Source organism: Orycteropus afer, unplaced genomic scaffold (genome assembly GCF_000298275.1).
Source record: "Orycteropus afer afer isolate SDZICR_OR568_19922 unplaced genomic scaffold, OryAfe1.0 scaffold00040, whole genome shotgun sequence".
Lineage (NCBI taxonomy): Eukaryota > Metazoa > Chordata > Mammalia > Tubulidentata > Orycteropodidae > Orycteropus > Orycteropus afer.
The window spans coordinates 5,872,651-5,891,141 of NW_006921627.1; the positions used below are offsets into that span (position 1 = coordinate 5,872,651).

The 18,491-nt window shown below is 49.6% G+C and overlaps 1 protein-coding gene across 1 annotated transcript; it reads left to right on the top strand.

The window, feature by feature from the left end:
- The first annotated feature begins 3,551 nt into the window (after nt 1–3,551).
- On the top strand, nt 3,552–17,403 carry WASHC1 (WASH complex subunit 1). Its single transcript, XM_042780439.1, has 10 exons — nt 3,552–3,700; nt 13,236–13,347; nt 13,530–13,676; nt 13,863–13,999; nt 14,222–14,357; nt 14,577–14,776; nt 14,865–15,034; nt 16,054–16,206; nt 17,064–17,132; nt 17,264–17,403. The coding sequence occupies exons 1-10, from the start codon at nt 3,552–3,554 to the stop codon at nt 17,401–17,403; spliced, it is 1,413 nt and encodes a 470-aa protein (XP_042636373.1).
- The last annotated feature ends 1,088 nt before the right edge of the window (nt 17,404–18,491 follow it).

Genomic DNA, 18,491 nt, shown 5'->3' on the forward strand with positions numbered 1-18,491 from the left:
GCTCGCGGGCTGGGGCGGCGGCGGCGGCGCGCAGGTGAGGAAACGCGCAGCACCCCCGCGCGGGCTGGTCAGCCTGCGTCCGTTTACCCGGCGCCAGGAGAAAGCGTTCAGGGCCGAGCCAGAAAGTGGGGCTCTTGGGAGGGACGAGCGCGAGCGCGCGGGTGTGTGGGAGGTGCTCGGCCTTGCGCCGGCGGATATGGGGGCAGAGAGGAGAACGCGGAGAAATGGGGGGCTGGGCTGCGGGAGCTGAGCGGTGAGGGCTCGGAGGTCACACCCCGAGCGGCAATCCGCGGTATCAGCACTGCGCCGGCCCACGCTGAGGTGAGGACCAGGGAGTGTCTAGGAGAAGCAGCTGGGATTGGAGACGCTGTACCGGGGTTCATTTCCTCTTCCGCCGCTTGGCTTGCTGCCCGGCTGGAAGCGGTGCCGGCCCGTGCCCAGCCGTAGCAGCTGTCTACTCCCCTGTTGTCCCGGGACTTTCCTACCCGGGAGCCAAACCTTACACCCCATTCTCCCACCCTTCCCCGCCCCGGAGTGAGGCCGAGGCTGGGAGCTGGGAGGGAGGCCTCTGCTGGAAAAGGGAGCTCGCGTCTCCCGGCTCTGGCTTTCCACTTCCTAACTCGGCCCGCGGAGCCCCGTGACCCACATGTGTCTCTCCACCCTGTTTGGCTCTTCGTTCTAGGAATGAGATAGAAATGGATCCTTGGGCACTTCTTTTGCAACTCCTCTCCCGCACTGCGGCTGGCTTGTGCCCGGATTTCCCTTGATCCCTTTTAGTTGATCCCAGCTGCTTGACCCGTGCTTGTTCCAGATGGCTTTCCACAGAGGTTTTTAACTTGGGGTATAGACCCAGGGAGGGTCCATAGTTTTTGTTTTGTTTTATATCAGATTTTCTTAAGACAGCGTTGTCCAATAGAGATATAATGTGAAACACACATGTGATTTTAAAAACGAAACAGGTGGAATTAATATAATAATTTAACCTAGTAAATAAAAAATATTTTAGCATGTAATCAGTATAAGAATTATTAATGAAATATTTTACATTCTTTTCTCGTAAGAAGTCTTTGAAGTTAGCTGTGCATTTTACACTTAAAAAAACCCCACACCCACTGCCATCAAGTCTATTCCGACTCTTAATGACCCCCCCCAACCCACCCCCCTCCCCGAGCTCTGGTAGCATAGTGGCTAAAGCACTTGACTGCTAACCAGAAGGCTGGCGGTTCAAACCCATCAGCCACTCCTGGGAAGGAAGGTTGGGCAATCCTACTTCCGTAGTGATACTGCCTCAGAAACCCAAGGAGGGGTCGCTATGAGTTGGGGCCAACTCCACGGCACATAACAACAACAATGACCCCCCCTGGGTTTCTGAGGTGGTAAGTCTTTACGGAAGTAGATTGCCCAGTCTTGATTGCATGGAATGGCTGGTGGTTTGAACTACCAACCTCTTGGTTAGTAGTCAGATGCTTTAGTCACTGTGCTACCAGAGCTCATTTTTTTCACTTACAGTACATCTCAATTCACACTACCTACATTTCCAGTGCTCAGTAGCCACATGTAGCTAGCAAGTGGCTACCAGATTGGACAGTGTAGTTATAAGAATTTAGTTCCTGACCAACAGGCTCATAGCCAAACTTCTTGTAGTAGTCAGTGTTTTTCATAATCTAGCCTCTCTTTTTCCCTGCTGCTTCCGCAGGGATGGTTATCCTCTTACCACTCTAGACCACTTGCCATTCATGAACACACCTGTGTTCAGGCTGTTCCTTCTACCTGGAACACTCTCCCTCCCCACTCCACCCAGGCCTGGTAGGGAGGAACAGCAACTACTGAGTTTTTCCTGACTCCCCTAACCCCAGAAGGAATGTATCGCTCCTTCTTAACACTGTATTCATGGCTAAATTAGAGCACTTATCACATAATGTTTAATTGTTTTCGAGGCTGAATCCCTGGCTAATATAGTGTCTTATTCATCTTTGTTGTGATCATGGCTGGCACCTAACAGATGATCAGTGAATGTTTGCAGACAGAATGAATAAGTGGCTAACCTGTACTCAGCCTTTTAATTCTGGAAGGAACTTCCAGAATTAAAATTCCCTGTTTAAAAGATTCATGCTTGTACTACTACCCCCAGCCTCGAAGCAGAAACACACACCCATCCCAGATGTAGTAACTAACAATGAAGAATGCATCTCAAGATGTGCACAGAAGTATCTTTTACCTTTTCTCTTTTTCCAAGGCTTGTAGATAGAGAAACTGAGACACAGAACTAAGTTAGAATAGCCAGCACATTTGTATCCATAAATACAAAGGTTCATTTCTGGATAGCTGAGGATGTCCTTCCTGGAAGTCAAGAGGGAACTCACAACTGGATAAAAAGTTGAAGAGCAAAATGGGTTATCTCAGATGAAAAAAAGTACTATTTTGAGAACAAGTAGGGTTGAAGAAGAGGGCTAGAGAAGCCAGCAGGTCAAAGGAGTGGTCTGTTGGGAACAGAACAGTGCCAGTTCTGTCTGCAGAATGGGAAAATGGAAAGAATCAGAGATTCAGAGAAGGCAAGCAACTTACCCAAAACACACAGCACTTTAAGCCCAAATGAGGCATCCTAGGCCTTCATTGTCATATGCCCCCAGCTCCACCCACACTTCCTTTGCAACCAGGAGCCCCAATAATGGTGCCTAGGAGAGCAGGTCTAGGGCACCGTGCCAGGCCTGATTAATGTCTTCCAGCGAGGGGCTGTGATTAGGCTATTTATAGGGACCCTGTGCCTTAATATTCTGCCTGGCGCGTCTCTTGCCAATCAAATCAGTGCCGTCTGCAATGTGATTGCTGCTTTAGTGGCACCAGGGAGCGGAGTTAATTAAACCCAGTATAAATAGACTCTGCCCTCGCCTTGCAATTTGAAGGAGTGTTTTTCCCTTCCTGTTCCCTGTCCCCACATTCCCCTCCTTCTTCCTGAGCCCCCTTAGCTCTGGCCTGAGTGAGCAGAGTCAGGACACTCCTCTACTCAGAATCAGAAAACACTGCCTTAGCCAATGTCAAGAACAGGCCCCCAGTTCCTCAGGGGTCAAAGATGGAAGAACTGTGGAGTCTGTTTTTTTTTTGTTTTTTTAACACTTGACTCAAGCAATTTCTGTGCCGCCCTACCCCCCACCCCCCAAAACCATCCGTTCCAGCCTCTTTTATACTCTTCAGCAAGGGTTTCTGGTTCACCCAGGCTTAGGAGATCAAAATGAGATAGTAAATGTAAAGCACCCCTAGCAGATACCAAGCCAAGCACTTTCTAGGGAGTCAACAAAGTTGTACCTTCTCTCATCTCTCAGTCCCTGGTCCTGCCCTCTCCTTCATTCAGTGGGCATTAACTGAACACCATCTTTTGTGAGCTCCTGCCTCCCATCAAAGGCTGTTTCCCACCCCTACCCACACCAACTGAACCCATGGCAAACAGTTGGGGTGAGAGGCAGAGAGGGGCTATACTCAATTCTCCTGGTCCCTGCCCTGGGATGGGTGAGCAGGAGATGGTCCTGATGTTCTGGTTCCCACCCACAGGCACCATGACTCCTGTGAGGACCCAGCATTCCTTGGTGGGCCAGACCTATGCGGTGCCCCTCATCCAGCCAGACCTGCGGCGAGAAGAAGCCATCCAGCAGGTGGCAGATGCTCTGCAGTACCTACAGAAAGTCTCCGGAGACATCTTTAGCAGGTAGGTGCTGCCACCCGCCCCTACCTGATGAGAGGACCACCCCGTCCTGGGTCTTTCCCCAGTCCCAGAATTGTACCTTCTGGGAGCAGCCACTTTGATGATTTTTGGTCCTAAAGGGTTTCCCTGTGCCCCAGGGGCCCAAAGTAGGAGCCTAGCTTGGAAGCCTTTTCTCATAACTTCCTGAGAGCTCACTATAGGCATACCTTGTTTTAATGTGGTGCATTTTATTGTGTTTCACAGATAATTGTGTTTTTTAGAAATTGAAGGTTTGTGGCAACTTTGCATCGAGCAAGTCTGTCAGCTTCATTTTTCCAGCAGCATGTGTTCACTTTGTGTGTCTGTGTCACATTTGGATAATTCTTATCATATTTCACACTTTTTCATAATGCTGTTGCACCCTTAATAGACTACAGTATAGCATAAACAGAACTTTTATATGCACTGGGAAGCCACGAAATTTGTGTGACTTGCTTTATTCTGATACTCAGTTTATTGTGGTGGTCTGGAGTTGAACCCAGACCTGTACTTACTGTCCCACTTAGCCTCCTAGAGCTTTGGTGGCACAGTGGTTAAAACATTTGGCTGCTAACCAGATGGTTGGCAGTTTGAACTCAGCAGCTGCTCCACAGGAGAAAGATGAGGCAGTCTGCTTCCATAAAGATTCACAGCCTTGGAAAGCTTATGGGGCACTTCTACTTTGCCCTATAGGGTCGCTATGAGTGGGAATCAACTTGATGGCAGTGGGTAGTAGCACCCTCGGGGCCCTGGTCACAGCACTGTTCTCCCAATCATGTTTTTCTTCCCACTGGGGATGCCTGTCCCTTCACTTATTCCTTAGTCAACAAATTCCTTAGAAAATATTTATTGAACACTTTTTCTGTGTAGGGCATTGTGCTAACTTCTTTAGATACATCAATAAAGAAGACAAAGACCCAGCCCAACTAAAATACATACTTTGGCAGGAGAGACAAACTTTAAACAACGAACTTTATGATTAATGATTTAATTATGATTGTGAGAAGTATTTACGGACTGGCTGAGGGTCCTCTGATGGTCCAAGTCACCAACCACCTTTCCCTTGGTGGTTTCCCATGCCTGGAGTGCCCTATTCCTTCACCTAGAAAGTGCCTCTTCCTTCCCCAATTGAAAGTCTGCCTCTTCTCAGAAGCCTTTCCAAACCAACGAGGTGAGGAAACATCATCGTCTCCAGTTGGACTTGGTGTAAATGCCACCCCCTTGATTCTTCTGCCTCTTACCTGACCATTAAAGCACCTGCCTGCCCAAGCCCATTCAGAATGTAAATGTAACCAAGGGGAAGGGCACTGCCGTGGGTAAGGATGTTGCCTCTGGAGCACATCTCCTGGATTCAGATGTGGCTCTCCCGTTTGCTTGCTCTGCAACCTTGATCAAGTTACTTACCCTCTCTAAACCTCAGTGTTCTGATCTGTAACACTGTAATAATGATAGTACTTTGCTCCTAGAATTGTTATAAGGATTAAACAAATTAAAATTTGGAAAGGAATTAATACATGTAGAACAGTATCAGGCACATAGTAAGCATGACGTGTTAGTTCTTGTTTTTTTCTATTGATACCATCTCTGCTCATATGTTGCCTGTGGTAGCCATCCACCAACCTGGTATCAATAGTGTGGAATGTGTGAGGTGTGCCCTCCGGGCTTACTTTTGTGTTAAATGTGCCCAAGGGACACATAAAGCAAGAGGATACAGACCTTTAAGAGCCATCAGACCCAGATTATGGCTACCAGGAGTCTTTGTATTTCCTCCCCTGGTTTGTGACTGCATTCTCTAAGGGGAAGATCGGGTTTTAGACAGACTTTTCTTTCTGATCCTTGTATTTAGCACTTTGTAGACAGTCTCATGTCCTTCTGCCTAAGATGAGATGCAGCAAGGGCAGGAAGGCTATCTCCAAGGGAGGGGAGCGGTGGGTAGGTCCCTCCAAGTGGCTGGGTGTGGCTTGTGGAGGACAAGATGCCTCTCAAGAGCCCTGTCTTTGACCTAGCTCCCTGCACAACTATGTTCCAGGTCACCCCATTGATCCCCCACTGTGTGCCCAACATTGAGCTGGATGGACCCTGTGAGAGGCACCACATACGTATCTGACATAGTTCCTGTCCCCAAGGAGCTTAGGAGTCTAGTGGAAAAGTAGTAGAGTTAGGTTGATGCTTAGTTGCATAGCACAAACTCTGTGGGTGTGGGCTTCTGGGGATCTGATAAAAGGGGGGAAAAAGTAAGAATAGGAGCATTTGTCATTCACATCTCCCCAAACCATTTTAAGCTAGAAGTTACCAATCAGTCAGAGTTGAAGGGCTTAAATGATGTCATCAGGACCTGATTTTGCTCTCATGCCATCCCAGTTTGCTGCTTCTGAGTTGGCTCTGTTCCCAGACGGCCTTGCTCTTGTGGTGGCTCCAGAAGTCACACTCAGCTCATTAGCCTTGCTTGGCTCTCAGGTCCATCCCAGAACTCCTTGCCAGGGCTAGGGGGATGTGAGTAAGGGGTACATGAATGTTAGAGAGGAAAACTGCTTGCCCACTCTTGGAGGAGAGGGGACATAAACTAGGCTATGAGGAGGGACAGGTTATGGTTAAACAGCTTAGGAAGGTGGATGTGCCAGTCATCTGGTGAGGTCTAGAAATGGGGCCAAAGGCACATGAGGAAGCCTCACTGGCCTGGAGCACAGTGTGTGAGGGGCTTTCAGGGTTGGAGGGGGAGGGGCTTCTACTGGGACCATGCACATTCTGCCTGTCCCATGAGTTCAGTTCCTGAATTGTAGAACCCTTTGTGTGTCTGTTGATCTTCTTCCCCTTCTGGACTGTGGGGCCTGGAGGGCTCTGCCCTGAGCTTCTTAGTGTCCTCCACAGGGCTGTGAGCCTGGGTGGGAGGGATGGCAGATGGTGGATGTGTGCCGTGTTGGGATAAGTAAGTTAGGTCTTCTCAGAGTTCTCATCACAGCAGCCTTAGGGAGCCACAGTAGATTCTTTAGGAGGGGAGCGGTGGGACAAAAGATTTTTGGGAAAGTTCATCTGGTAGTTAACACAGGGTAGACAAGAAGGGGGAAAACGTGTATTCCAGGAACACACAGAAGCTGTTACTATAGTCAGGGCATGAAAGGGATGAGGATGTAGTCCGAGGAGGTGCCAACGGGGAGGGCTGGATAAGAGACATTTCAAAGGAAACAATGACAGGACATGGTGACAGATTGGAAATGAGGAGGAGGAGCCAGTGGTGATTGGGGTGGGGAGTGCTGAGGCCTATTCTCATCTGTCTGCCCTCCCCCCTCCTGCAGTAGACAGCAAGGATGTGGGCTTCTGTGATGAGGAGGTGCCTCTAGCTTGCATTTGCCCCCCTTACACATGCTCCTTCTGCTTGGAAATCTCTTAGAGACAGGTGGTAGGGGAGAGACTCTCTTTGTCTCCTGCCCCCATTCACCCCTACCCCACCCCAACTTTAGGCCCAGGCATGGGGCCGGGCCTCAGTGGAGCCTGTGCCCAGTTCCGCAGATAGGTGAGCTCATGGAAAATTAGCATTCCAAGCTAGCCTCCTTCCTCCTGCTCTGCTGCAGCAGGGAGCCTGCTGCCGAGCAGAGACCAGAGAGAATGACAAGTACCTCGCAGGCTTTCTTCAGCCATGTTCCTTCCAGCCCCCTCCCTGGCTCTCTTCTGCCTAGCACATCTCCCTCTGCCCCTCTCTCCTTGTCCCAGTATTCACCCAGGAGCAGCCAGGTCCTGAAATACCTGCTCAGAGACATCACCTGCTTCACATGACTTAGATAATGAGGCAGGAGGGTTGGTGTAGCATATGGAACAGGGCTGGACAAATTCTGTGTGGAAGTTTGGATGCTGTCATCTGTCAGTTTCCTCCCTGCCCCTGCTTAACCACTGCCTGAGAAGCAGGAGCCAACTTTCTAGCTCCTTACTCCTGAGAAAGGGTTAATTTTCTCTGTAAAGCTCTTCTCCTTTCCTCCCTTCCTTATTTTCTCTTCTTCCTCTTTCCTTCCTTCCATCTCCTGTTCTCCTTTTTCTCCCCCTTTCTCCCTTTTCTGCTCTTCTCACATTCCTCATCACTTCCCCTTTTCCTCACTTCCTTTTTCCTTTCTCACTCTTCCTCCATTTTCCCCTTCCCCCCTCCTTCTTCTGTCTTCTGATTGGCACCTGGTGGCTCCAAGGTTAGGAAACACTTAAATCAGCGGCCTGCATAATTAGCAGATCATTCTTAATTATCCCAGTAAGTAGGGAAGATAAAGGTGGAAGCAGGAGCCCAGGTTCAGAGGCTGAGACAGAGGTTCAGGATGAAGGGGAGGGAAGGGACAGGAGCAGCAATCATAGGTCAAGAGTAAGTGCCCCCTACTCCAGCAGCTTCTGCAGGACTGGCTTCCTGATAGTGATGAGCCAGTGGCAGCCCTGGAGGGGCTGTGGGCCTGTCTGGCTTCATAGAAAATATTCTCATAAGGGAATGGGGGAACATCTTTGAAGGTGGTAGGACAAGACCCCAAACACTGTACTGGCCATCCTTAGTCCACTCCCTTTCCAATATCAGGAGAGTGATCCCTATGAAGCCTCCTTAAACACCTGTCACTCCAGTCCAGCAGCAGCTTGCTGTTCCTCTGACACCTGCCTCCATGGTGTTCTTGCAAAGTGCTGACTGCTTCTGCCTTGAATATCCTTCTTTGGGTCTACTCAGGACTGCCTCTTGGTGAAAACTCCCCAGTCCTCCCCACTGTACTCCTGTTCTTACTTTCCTCTGAATGCCTGTAGCCCTTTATTCCTCCCAGTCGTATGGATGCTGATATGGGCAATAGTAACAAATGTTAATTGCGTTCTAGTCAGCTAGTACAGGAGCACTATACATACATTGGGAGCTCTGGTGGTGTAGTGCCTAAAGCATTTGATTGCTAACCAGAAGGCTGGCGGTTCAAATCCACCAGCCACTCCGTGGAAGGAAGGTTGGGCAATCTACTTCCATAGTGATACTGCCTCAGAAACCCAAGGAGGGGTCATTATGAGTCAGATCCGACTCAATGGCAGTAAGTTTTTTTTATACATTCATTAGGTCATTTTAACCTTCACAATAATTCTATGATATGGGAGTTACTCTTCCTATTTGTCAGCTAAATTAAATGACTTGTCCAAGGTCACATGGCTACTAAGTAGACTTTAAACTCAGGTCTCTAAGACACTAGTTATTTATGTTTATTTCTTGTCTCCCTGAGAGACCTGAATCTCCTTGAGCCTTGCAAGAAAGGCCTGGTGTTCTCCAGTGGCCTAACAATCCATCCTGACACAGCTTTCCAGCTGGTCACTGGCAGTCCTTGAGGTGGCATGAGAATTAAAAGCTCATTGTCATCCTTGGTCTCTGCTTTCCTAAGCATTATGGTGTGGTCACAGAGATTAGACTGCTTAGGGGCTTTGTCAACAAGGATGGCATTCATTATACTTACAGGCTTTTGAATAAGGAAAAAAAGAAGAAAAAACCCACACTCACTGCCTTGGAGTCGGATCCAATTCAGCAGCCCCTCCATGGGTTTCCAAGGTGGTATCACTACGGAAGTAGATTGCCCAACCTTCCTTCCTAGGAGTGGCTGGTGGGTTTGAACCTCCAGCCTTCTGGTTAGCAGTCAGGTGCCTTATTGTTGTTTGCCGTCGAGTCGGCCCCGACTCATAGTGACCCCTCCTTGGGTTTCCGAGGCAGTATCAAGGCAGTATCACTACGGAAGTAGGATTGCCCAACCTTCCTTCCGAGGAGTGGCTGGTGGGTTTGAACCGCCTGCCTTCTGGTTAGCAGTCAAGTGCCTTAGCCACTATGCTACCAGAGCTCCGGGTGCCTTAGGCACTGGAAATCGTATCTTCCTTCCTCTGGCCCAGGCAAGAATCTCCCTTGGAGCATCCCCGACAGGCACTCCTCCATCTGGAATTGCATTGCTTTGCAAAGCCACACAGCTGTTTATTAGAAAGTCCTCCTTATGCAGAACTGAGATCTTCCTTGTAACTCTACCCACTATCCTAATGCAGCCCTCTGGGGTGTCAGGAAGTGAGTCTAATCACTTTTTTACCTGACAGCATTTTTGATATTTTTGCTATTTGAAGGGCATTATCATATTCTCTAAGTCATCTCATCTTTAGCAGGACATCCTTCAGTTGTCTTTGTACGACATGAGTTTCTCATTCATCACTTTCCTTATCACTTGCCTTTGGATGTTTGTTAATTTGCCACTTTTATTCAGCCAATATTTGTTAATCCTCAGTCACATGCCAGGCACTGTTCCTGGTGCTAAGGATCCAGCAGTGGATAAGATAGACTTCACAGTCTAGAAAGAGATTCAGAGTCCTCTTAAAATGCACACACAACTTATAGCGGACACAGATGTGGGTATGATCAGTGCATGGTGTTAGCTCTCATTTCTTGGGAGGCTGTATTGGCTCTGTCGTGCTTTCAACAGGGTGGATGTTCCCTGTGTGCTTACTGAAAGAAGGCAGGCGGGTAGGAGAGGGATGAGGAGCCATGTGCCTTAAGATCTCATTGCCTTTTTAAACTGCTTAATGAGCTTTTAGCTAATACTGAGCTTCTAGTAAGGCGTTCTCGTGGCTTAGTAGGTAAGGCATGTGGATACTTATGGAAGGTCAGCAGTTCAAACCCACCAGCTGCTCTGTGGGAGGAAGATAAAGGCAATCTACTTCTATAAAGATTTATAGCCTTAGAAACCCAGTGGAGGTTGCTGTGAATAGGAATCAACTCAGTGGCACGGGGTTTGGTTTTTCTGGTTTAGTTAACTAAAACTTTGAGGTCTTTTTTCACCTGAGCTGCTATAAACCAAGTTGCTCCCATCTTCTATATTTGTGACCTGACTTTTAAGTCTAAAACGTGGACTTCACATCCATTTCTTGTAAATTGAATCTTGTGGACTGCATCCTATGCTCTGACCTCAGGGTTATTTTGAGCCTTGATAAGATCAATACAGTTTCCTGGCCCTCCCAGTAAATTAACAGATGTCTAGTAAGGGAGCTTTGGTGGCACAGTGGCTGGGGTGCTTGGCTAGTGGTTCAAACCTACCAGCCACTCCGCAGGAGGAAGATGCAGCAGTCTACTTCCATAAATATTGCAGCCTTGGAAACCCTGTTGGACAGTTCTTCTCTGCCCTGTAAAATCACTGTGAGTCAGAATTGACTCAATGGCAGTGGGTTGGTTTGGGTTAGTTCACTAGTAAAGTGTTCAGTGGGCTGGGCCAGGGCCCTGCCTGAGACCTGCCTGCAGTCTCTCCATTCTTCAGCAGTACCCTCCTGGTGCTGACCTTCATCTGGCTCTGGTTATTCCTAAATGTCCATTCATGCAACTCCCATAGCTCCATCTTGTCCACGGGATTTTGTGAGAAGCCATCAAAATCCTTGCTGACTCAAAAAGCCCTGTGTTTAAGGTTTTCCCCTGGTATACTAGTCTAATAACAGTGTCAAAAAAAAAATGCGGTGAGTTTCTAACAGTGCTGGCTCCTGGGACTTGCCTCCTCCTTTCCAAAATGCTTATAGACCCCGTCTTTAATACCCCACTCCAGAAATTTGCCAGGGATTGTTGTTAGGCTTGACATTTGCAACTATAAGAAACCAGCCATTCTCTGCTCAGTGTGAGGACACAATAGCCTTTGTCCATCTCCAGTTCTGATGTCCCTCCCATTTCCACAGCAATGCAGCCACTGGAGTGGAGCAGTTATGCAATTGCTGAAGGTTGTTTCAGCGCCCAGGGCCAGGATGTGGCCGATTGGGGAACTTGAGGTCGTTTACAAGTTAGACTAGGATGGAGACCCTTCTCCCTGCCGGATGTCCTTGTCACTGGAAGGACACTTCCCTGTTTGTCTCCATCATTATTGCTGCCACCCTCAGACCAGTCTGTGAAGGAAAACTAAGCTGCTTAGGGTGCCTGCTTATACCCCAGTACCACCACCTCACTGAGTCCCTTCATATGAGAAGCCAGGAGCAATCAGTGCAGACTTCATTAGGGGATGGACACCCCTGGCTTGTGAAGTTGGTGGGTTCTCTGGGGGCCAAAACCTTTTAGAGTTGGTAGGGGTTATATAGGAAAGTTGGGCCAGATTCTTGACTGTTTACTTTAACCTTCCGTGAAATCCTAGAGTTCCTTAGCCTCAGAGATGGGCAGCCCTTCTGTCCTCCCACCTGATCCTCCTGCTTCTCCCTATAAACTAAGTTCATGACTCTGCCTCTTTGTTTCTTGTGCCCCATGTGTGCACTCACACTTGCCAGGCGAATGCTGAGATGTAGGCACTCTGAATAGCTGATACTCTGGTCATGGGCTGGTGTGTGTGCCTGGAGGTAGGGGAGCTAGGGGACTGTTGGAAGAAGACCCTGGCAAGTGAGAATCAGAGTTATTTTGCAGTAGGGAATACCTAGCTATTGCTGAGTAACATAGAAACTCACAAATGAGGCACTTGGGTTATAGTCATTCAGTAACCATAGAGAGCCCCTGCCAGGTGCCAAGCACTGTCTTAGGCACTGGGATACAGCAACAAAGAAAGGCTTAGCCACCTGGGAGCATTGCCTCCTGGGCAGTCCAGAATCAACAGCGATATGCAGGTAACACTGTTTTTTAAGAGCCTTTGTCCCATGTAGACAATAGATAGATAGCGCCAGATGCTAATGTGAAGGAAAAGTCAAGCAGGTTAAGGTGTTGGAAAGTGTCAGATGCATTTTTATAGATTCTATGATCAGGAGGGCTACACCGAGGAGGTGACTTAGTGATGTGAAGGTGCATCCCTGGAATATCAGAGGGAATGACATTCCATTGATGCAAAGGCCATGAGACAGGATGCACTTGACACATTCAGGGAATAGCATAGCGGCTGGTGTCACTGGATTCCACTGATCCAGGGTAGCAAGTTAGGAACCAGATCACAGAGAGCCTTATGTTAAGGGCTTGGATGTATTCACGTGTGCCATTTACTGTGTATAGGTGCAGTTCTTCATGAGCAGGTCTAGAACTTGAATTCAGTTGATACATTTGAGTCCAGCCTTGCTGTATGACCTAGGCCAGGCTCTCAGCTTCTCTGAACTCCTAGTTTCCTCATTTTCAGAGTTTTGCTTGGTTTGCATGATAAATTGTAAGGAATATGTACAATGCTTTGCAAGCTGTGAACAGCTGTATGTATAAATAGTTATGATTCTGTTTCTTTGCTTGCCCTGTTTGAGTCTGTCAACTCCTGGAGGGCAGGAACCATGTCCCTCAAGTGGCATGTCCAGGAGCCAACTCAGGGTCACGGTAGTGACCCACCCCTTACCCAGAACTCTAAAGAGCTTAATGCATTTAGTTTCTGGACCCTTCAGGGTTGGATAATCCTTGTAGAGGTCACCTGGGCAGTTATCAAGAACAGTTCTAACAAGCAAGCAACACTGTTTTTTAAGAGCCCTTGTCCAAGCCCCTGGCTTTCCAGCCTGCATGTAGAAGCAGGAGTGTGCATGAGGCTGCAGGGATTTGGGGAGTGGCCTCCAGCATCTGTGGTCTTTTCCATGGCAGGATCTCCCAGCATGTGGAACTGAGCCGAAGCCAGCTGAAGGCCATTGGTGAGAGAGTCTCCTTGGCTCAGGCTAAGATTGAAAAGATCAAGGGCAGCAAGAAAGCCATCAAGGTAGCTCAGTGTCCCTGTGGCTGGTGGGCAGTTCTAGAAATCCCACTCCCTACCATCTCTCCCTGTCTGAGCCCTACCTCAGGCTTTCCTCCCACCCAGAGTTTCTTCCTCTCCAACCTCGACCCTCTAGGTCTTCTCGGGCCCCCTGGAGAAGTAGCTTTCAGACTTCCCCTTGTCTGCAGGTATTCTCCAGTGCCAAGTACCCAGCCCCAGAGCATCTGCGGGAGTACAGCTCCATCTTTACCGGGGCCCAAGACCCTGGCCTCCAGAGACGCCCCCGGCATAGGATCCAGAGCAAGCACCGGCCCCTGGATGAGCGGGCCTTGCAGGTCTGGTGGACACAGCCCATACACAAACATAGTGATGGAGATAACCACAGTAGCCCTGGCTGTTGGGGAGGAACTGAGGGCCTGCCACAGGAATTGTCCCCCCAGGAGGATTCTGACTAGGTTGTCCTCAACCTAGTTGACTTGGTGCTGAGATCTACCATTCCTCTGTCATTTTATCTTTCCTAGGAGAAGCTCAAGTACTTCCCTGTGTGTGTGAACACCAAGCCAGAGCCTGAGGATGAGGCCGAGGAGGGGCTGGGAGGTCTTCCCAGCAATATCAGCTCCGTCAGCTCCTTGCTACTCTTCAACACCACTGAGAACCTGTATGGCCAGAAGGCGGGGCAGAGGGGTGGATGGGAAGCCTGACTTGGCTTTGTGGGGGGCCAAGTGCTGCAACAGACTGGAGACTAGGGAGCCAGGAACTTACCAGTTTGGTTTGGCTTGTAAGGCTCAAGAATCTATGATAAAAACTAACTGTGCCCCTGGATGAAGTGGAGAGATGGGTCAGGAGTATGAGCCTGAAGTAGACTTCCACCCCTCCATAGGTATAAAAAGTATGTCTTCCTGGACCCATTGGCTGGTGCTGTTACAAAGACCCATGTGATGCTGGGGGCAGAGACGGAGGAGAAGCTGTTCGATGCCCCTTTGTCCATCAGTAGGAGAGAGCAGCTGGAGCAACAGGTAGAGATAGCTGAGGCTTAGGTGGGTAAGGAGGTGTGGGTGGCTGAGGCTGGAGCCCTGCTGGCCTCACCAGGAGTCTTATCCAGTGGAGGAGCCTATCAAGCTCCTTATTCTGTCCTAGCTGGGATATTCATGAGCCCCTGCTAACTGCCCCAAGGCCACACTTGCAGGGCCTGTAACCTTGCAGTCACCACTCCCATATGCCAACTAACCCTGCAGGCTCCGGAGAACTATTTCTATGTGCCTGACCTGGGACAAGTGCCCGAGATCGACGTGCCTTCCTACCTGCCTGATCTGCCTGGCATCGCTGATGATCTCATGTACAGTGCTGATCTGGGCCCTGGCATTGCCCCCTCTGCTCCTGGCACCATTCCAGAACTGCCCACCTTCCACACAGAGGTAGCTGAGCCTTTCAAGTCAGGTGAGCCAACAGCTTGAACAGGAGTTGGGCAGGGGAGTTCCCCCACTCTGCCACCTTCTTCCTTAGGCACCTTACACTTCTATTTTGGATGTAGAAGATGGGGTGCTAGCAGCACCTCCACCTCCTCCACCCCCACCGCCACCTCCCCCAGCTCCTGCAGTGCTGGTCAGTGCTCCCCAACACCCCCCCCAGACCGTGGCCCCTCTAGGCCAAGGCACCAAGGAAGATGATGGTGGCAGCAGCATGTCTCCTTCAGGTAAGGGCAACACCAGGACTTGGGTGGGGTGGTTGGTCTTTGAGGGCCCCTGGGCTATGAACCTTTATCTAATTTCAGGATCCCTGAAGGATTTTCTTATGTTTGTTAAGTGGTCATAAATCCTTGATTTTCAGAATAGTTCAAATTTCAAGTGTCTTAGTTCACTGGGTTCATGAAATAGTGGTTTTCACACTGTGTAGAGTCCTGGAATCCCAGAGATACCTGCAGTGGTGGAGGGAGGCTGGACAGGTGGGGCTTTGGGACCCCTATTCTCACTTTAAACCAATGGAAAAAAAAGGCATCTACTACTAAAAAAGAAAAATGGAACACTATAGCAACAAAGGGAGCTCGGGTGGCGTAGTGCACCTAAGGCATCTGACTGCTAACCAGAAGGCTGGCAGTTCAAACCCACCAGCCACTTCTCGGAAAGACGACTGGCAGTCTACTTCGGTAGAGATACTGCCTCAGAAATCTAAGGAGGTGTTGCTGGGAATCAGAACTGACTTGACAGCAGTGAGTTTGGTTTTGTTTGGCAGGAACGAAATAGTTTATTCCTGAAATTGCCACACTTCAGTTTTAATGTTACCTCCCAGTCTATCTCCAGCACCCAGAAGTGATACAACTGTCCCTTGTTGGATCATGTGTTCAGACAGAGACAGTGTCTGCACACCGATAATTCATAGGGTCCCCATGTGCAGACAGCACCTCAACAGGCTGGGGGTTAGAGAAAAGGATCAGGGACCTGGGCACATGAACTTCCTGAGCTCAGGTGGATGAAGTTATCAGAATTTAGACCCTGTACAGTCTCAGCTCCGACTCAGGCCTTCAGCCAGACTTCATCAACCATCTTCCTCTTTTAAGAGGGAGAGCCCCTTCCTCATGTCTGGCTTTTGAGGTGAAGCCTCTGGACTTCTTGAGGTGAAGCCTCTGGACTAAAGCTTGTCTCTCCAAATCCTGGCTGGGCAAAGTCAGCCTATGGCTTAGCCTTGCCTTATCTGCCTTTCCCACCCCATCCCCAGTCCAGGGAGCCCCTAAGGAAGTGGTTGACCCCTCCAGTGGCCGGGCCACACTGCTAGAGTCTATCCGCCAGGCTGGGGGCATTGGCAAGGCCAAGCTCCGCAGCGTCAAGGAGCGTAAGCTGGAGAAGAAGAAGCAGAAGGAGCAGGAACAAGGTAAGGGAACCCCAGGCCCACTCCAGTGAGAGGCTGCAAGCAAAGGGACCTCGTTATCTCCTTCCCTCATACCACCAGAGCCCACAAGGGGGCTCTCTGCCTTCCGGACCCTAGAAGTGTCAGAAGGCAAGCACCCAGCCCAGAGCACTTGCCAGAAGCCCGAGTAGCCATCCCCATTACATCACATCCTTATCCCTCCTGCCTGGGTGTGGGTTCCTTCCTGGTTTTAGAGTCTGCTTCATAAAGCTTTCCTCTCTAAGCTGGTAGGGGACAGAGCATCATCACTAGCTCAAACTATGACATAAGACAAGTTTCTTGGGCTCTATCAAGAGTTGTCTAAGGACAGGGACCTGAGATATTTTTATGGAGAGGACCTGGAGGGTAAGCTGTCTTATTTCTATAAACTTCCTGAGACTACATATTTGGTCTCCTGTAAATCCCAACCACCAGCATAAACACAATACCTAGGCAGAAAACAAGTGTCTTGGAAGTTATCCATGCTGAGTTTGTGTCCCAGCTCTGCTTCTGACTTGCCCTGTGTTCTCTCAAACTGCTGAAGCTTTCTGGGCCAATTTCCTCATCTATACCATGGGATAGCTCATACTTGCCCTACTGTCTCACAGGGCGGCTCTGAGAATTTGTTACTCAAATGGTTTTACTGGATCTACTGATAGACTGAAGCTCTAAGAGCTGGCAGTGACATGGTAGCTCTGGAGAAGATTGGGCTGAGGGGGCAGGGATAGTGAGCAAAAAGAGGGCAAATGGGACTGAGCCCTGAAGATGCCACCCCAAGGGCAGCTTCCATACTTGGCCCTGTGCCAGCCTCTCCCCATCTCAACTGAGCTTTTCTGTTGTAGTGAGAGCCACAAGCCAAGGTGGGGACCTGATGTCAGATCTCTTTAACAAGCTGGTCATGAGGCGCAAAGGTAGGAGGTGGGAGCAGAAGCTGTCTTCCTGGGCCCAGGGTCTTGGGGTATTTGCCACACATCCTCAGCCTTTTGTTGGAAGAACTGGTGCCCCAAACCAACCTTCTTACTCTCAGCCTTCTCACTCTCAGGTATTTCAGGGAAAGGACCTGCAACAGGGGCCAGTGAGGGGCCAGGAGGAGCCTTTGCTAGGATGTCAGACTCCATCCCTCCTCTGCCTCCCCCACACCAGGCACCAGGAGAAGAAGATGAGGATGACTGGGAATCTTAGGGGGTCAGCCACTCCTTCCTCCCCAAGACTCAAACACAGGCTGTTGCCCTGAGATGAAAACAGCCAGATGGCTCCTGGGGCTGCATGTTCTCAGTCCCTGCTGCCCTGGGAGGGGAGCATGGGCTATCCCAGCTCTGGGCTGCCTTCGAAGAGCAGGGAGGCTGGCTTCTGGGCACAAAGCTTGGCCGCCTCAGTCATCTGGGTGGGTGGGTGGGTGGAGGTGGCAGTTGGTATCCGCCTGTGAGCTGCTCTTGTTCCTTCTCTACCCACCCTTCCCCAGAGTGTGCTTCTCCTCCCAAAGAAACTTAAAAGTGGTAAAATGAATCAATAAAGAAGTATGATGCCAGAACTGAGCATAAATCAACAGTGTGCTTTTAATCCAGGAACTGTACTGTGCAGAATGCAAATATGTCCATAGAGCCAGCAGCTGTCCCCGTTCCTCCCGAGCTCTAAGTTACGGGGGCAGGTTTGAAACCCAAGTGGCAAAGGTCTCTTTGTTGGGGTCAGGGAAGGAAGTGAGGGACAGGTTACAAGGGACAGCTGTTACAAATGGGAGGGAGGGATAGTTTCACACAGAAAAAGTCTCAGTGACAGACACAGGGTCTCTAAAAATAGTCCTGCTGAGAGCCTAATGGCCCTTGGCATAATTGCTGATGTCAGGATAGGAGGTGTCTTGGAGTGTGCTCAAGTAGCTGAGAAGGAGGGAGGGTGCCACTGACTTGAAGGAGGAACTGGAGCCAAGCCAGGGAGATAAAAATACTGTGGAGGGCTGTGGAACAGGTTAGCGATCAGGGCTGCCTAAGGAAGTGAGGCCAGCAGGTGGAGCGGGGTGGGCGGCAGAGGGCTCTTTTCTCAGCTCTGGATGACTTAGACAAAAGAAGGCAGGCAGTTGAGGTGACAAGAAGCCCCTGGGCAGGAAAAGCCCTATGGCCACAGAAGGACAGAAATGGGGAATGCTTTTGGTTTAATTGAGATGGTAGAAGGTCTAGGATGGGTCATTTTGGTGAGAAAGGGAAGGAATGGTAGAGGCAGGACAGACCCGTTTACATCTCACCTCTGAGAAGTTGGGTTCTGAGAAACTGGACGAG

Bases quoted from the DNA above. Each gene is read 5' to 3' on its own strand.
- WASHC1 (XM_042780439.1), top strand. From the start codon at position 3,552: ATGACTCCTGTGAGGACCCAGCATTCCTTGGTGGGCCAGACCTATGCG. The intron at 13,348-13,529 runs GTAGCTCAGTGT...CCTTGTCTGCAG, and splicing joins GCAGCAAGAAAGCCATCAAG to GTATTCTCCAGTGCCAAGTA. The intron at 14,000-14,221 runs GTATGGCCAGAA...ACCCCTCCATAG, and splicing joins TTCAACACCACTGAGAACCT to GTATAAAAAGTATGTCTTCC.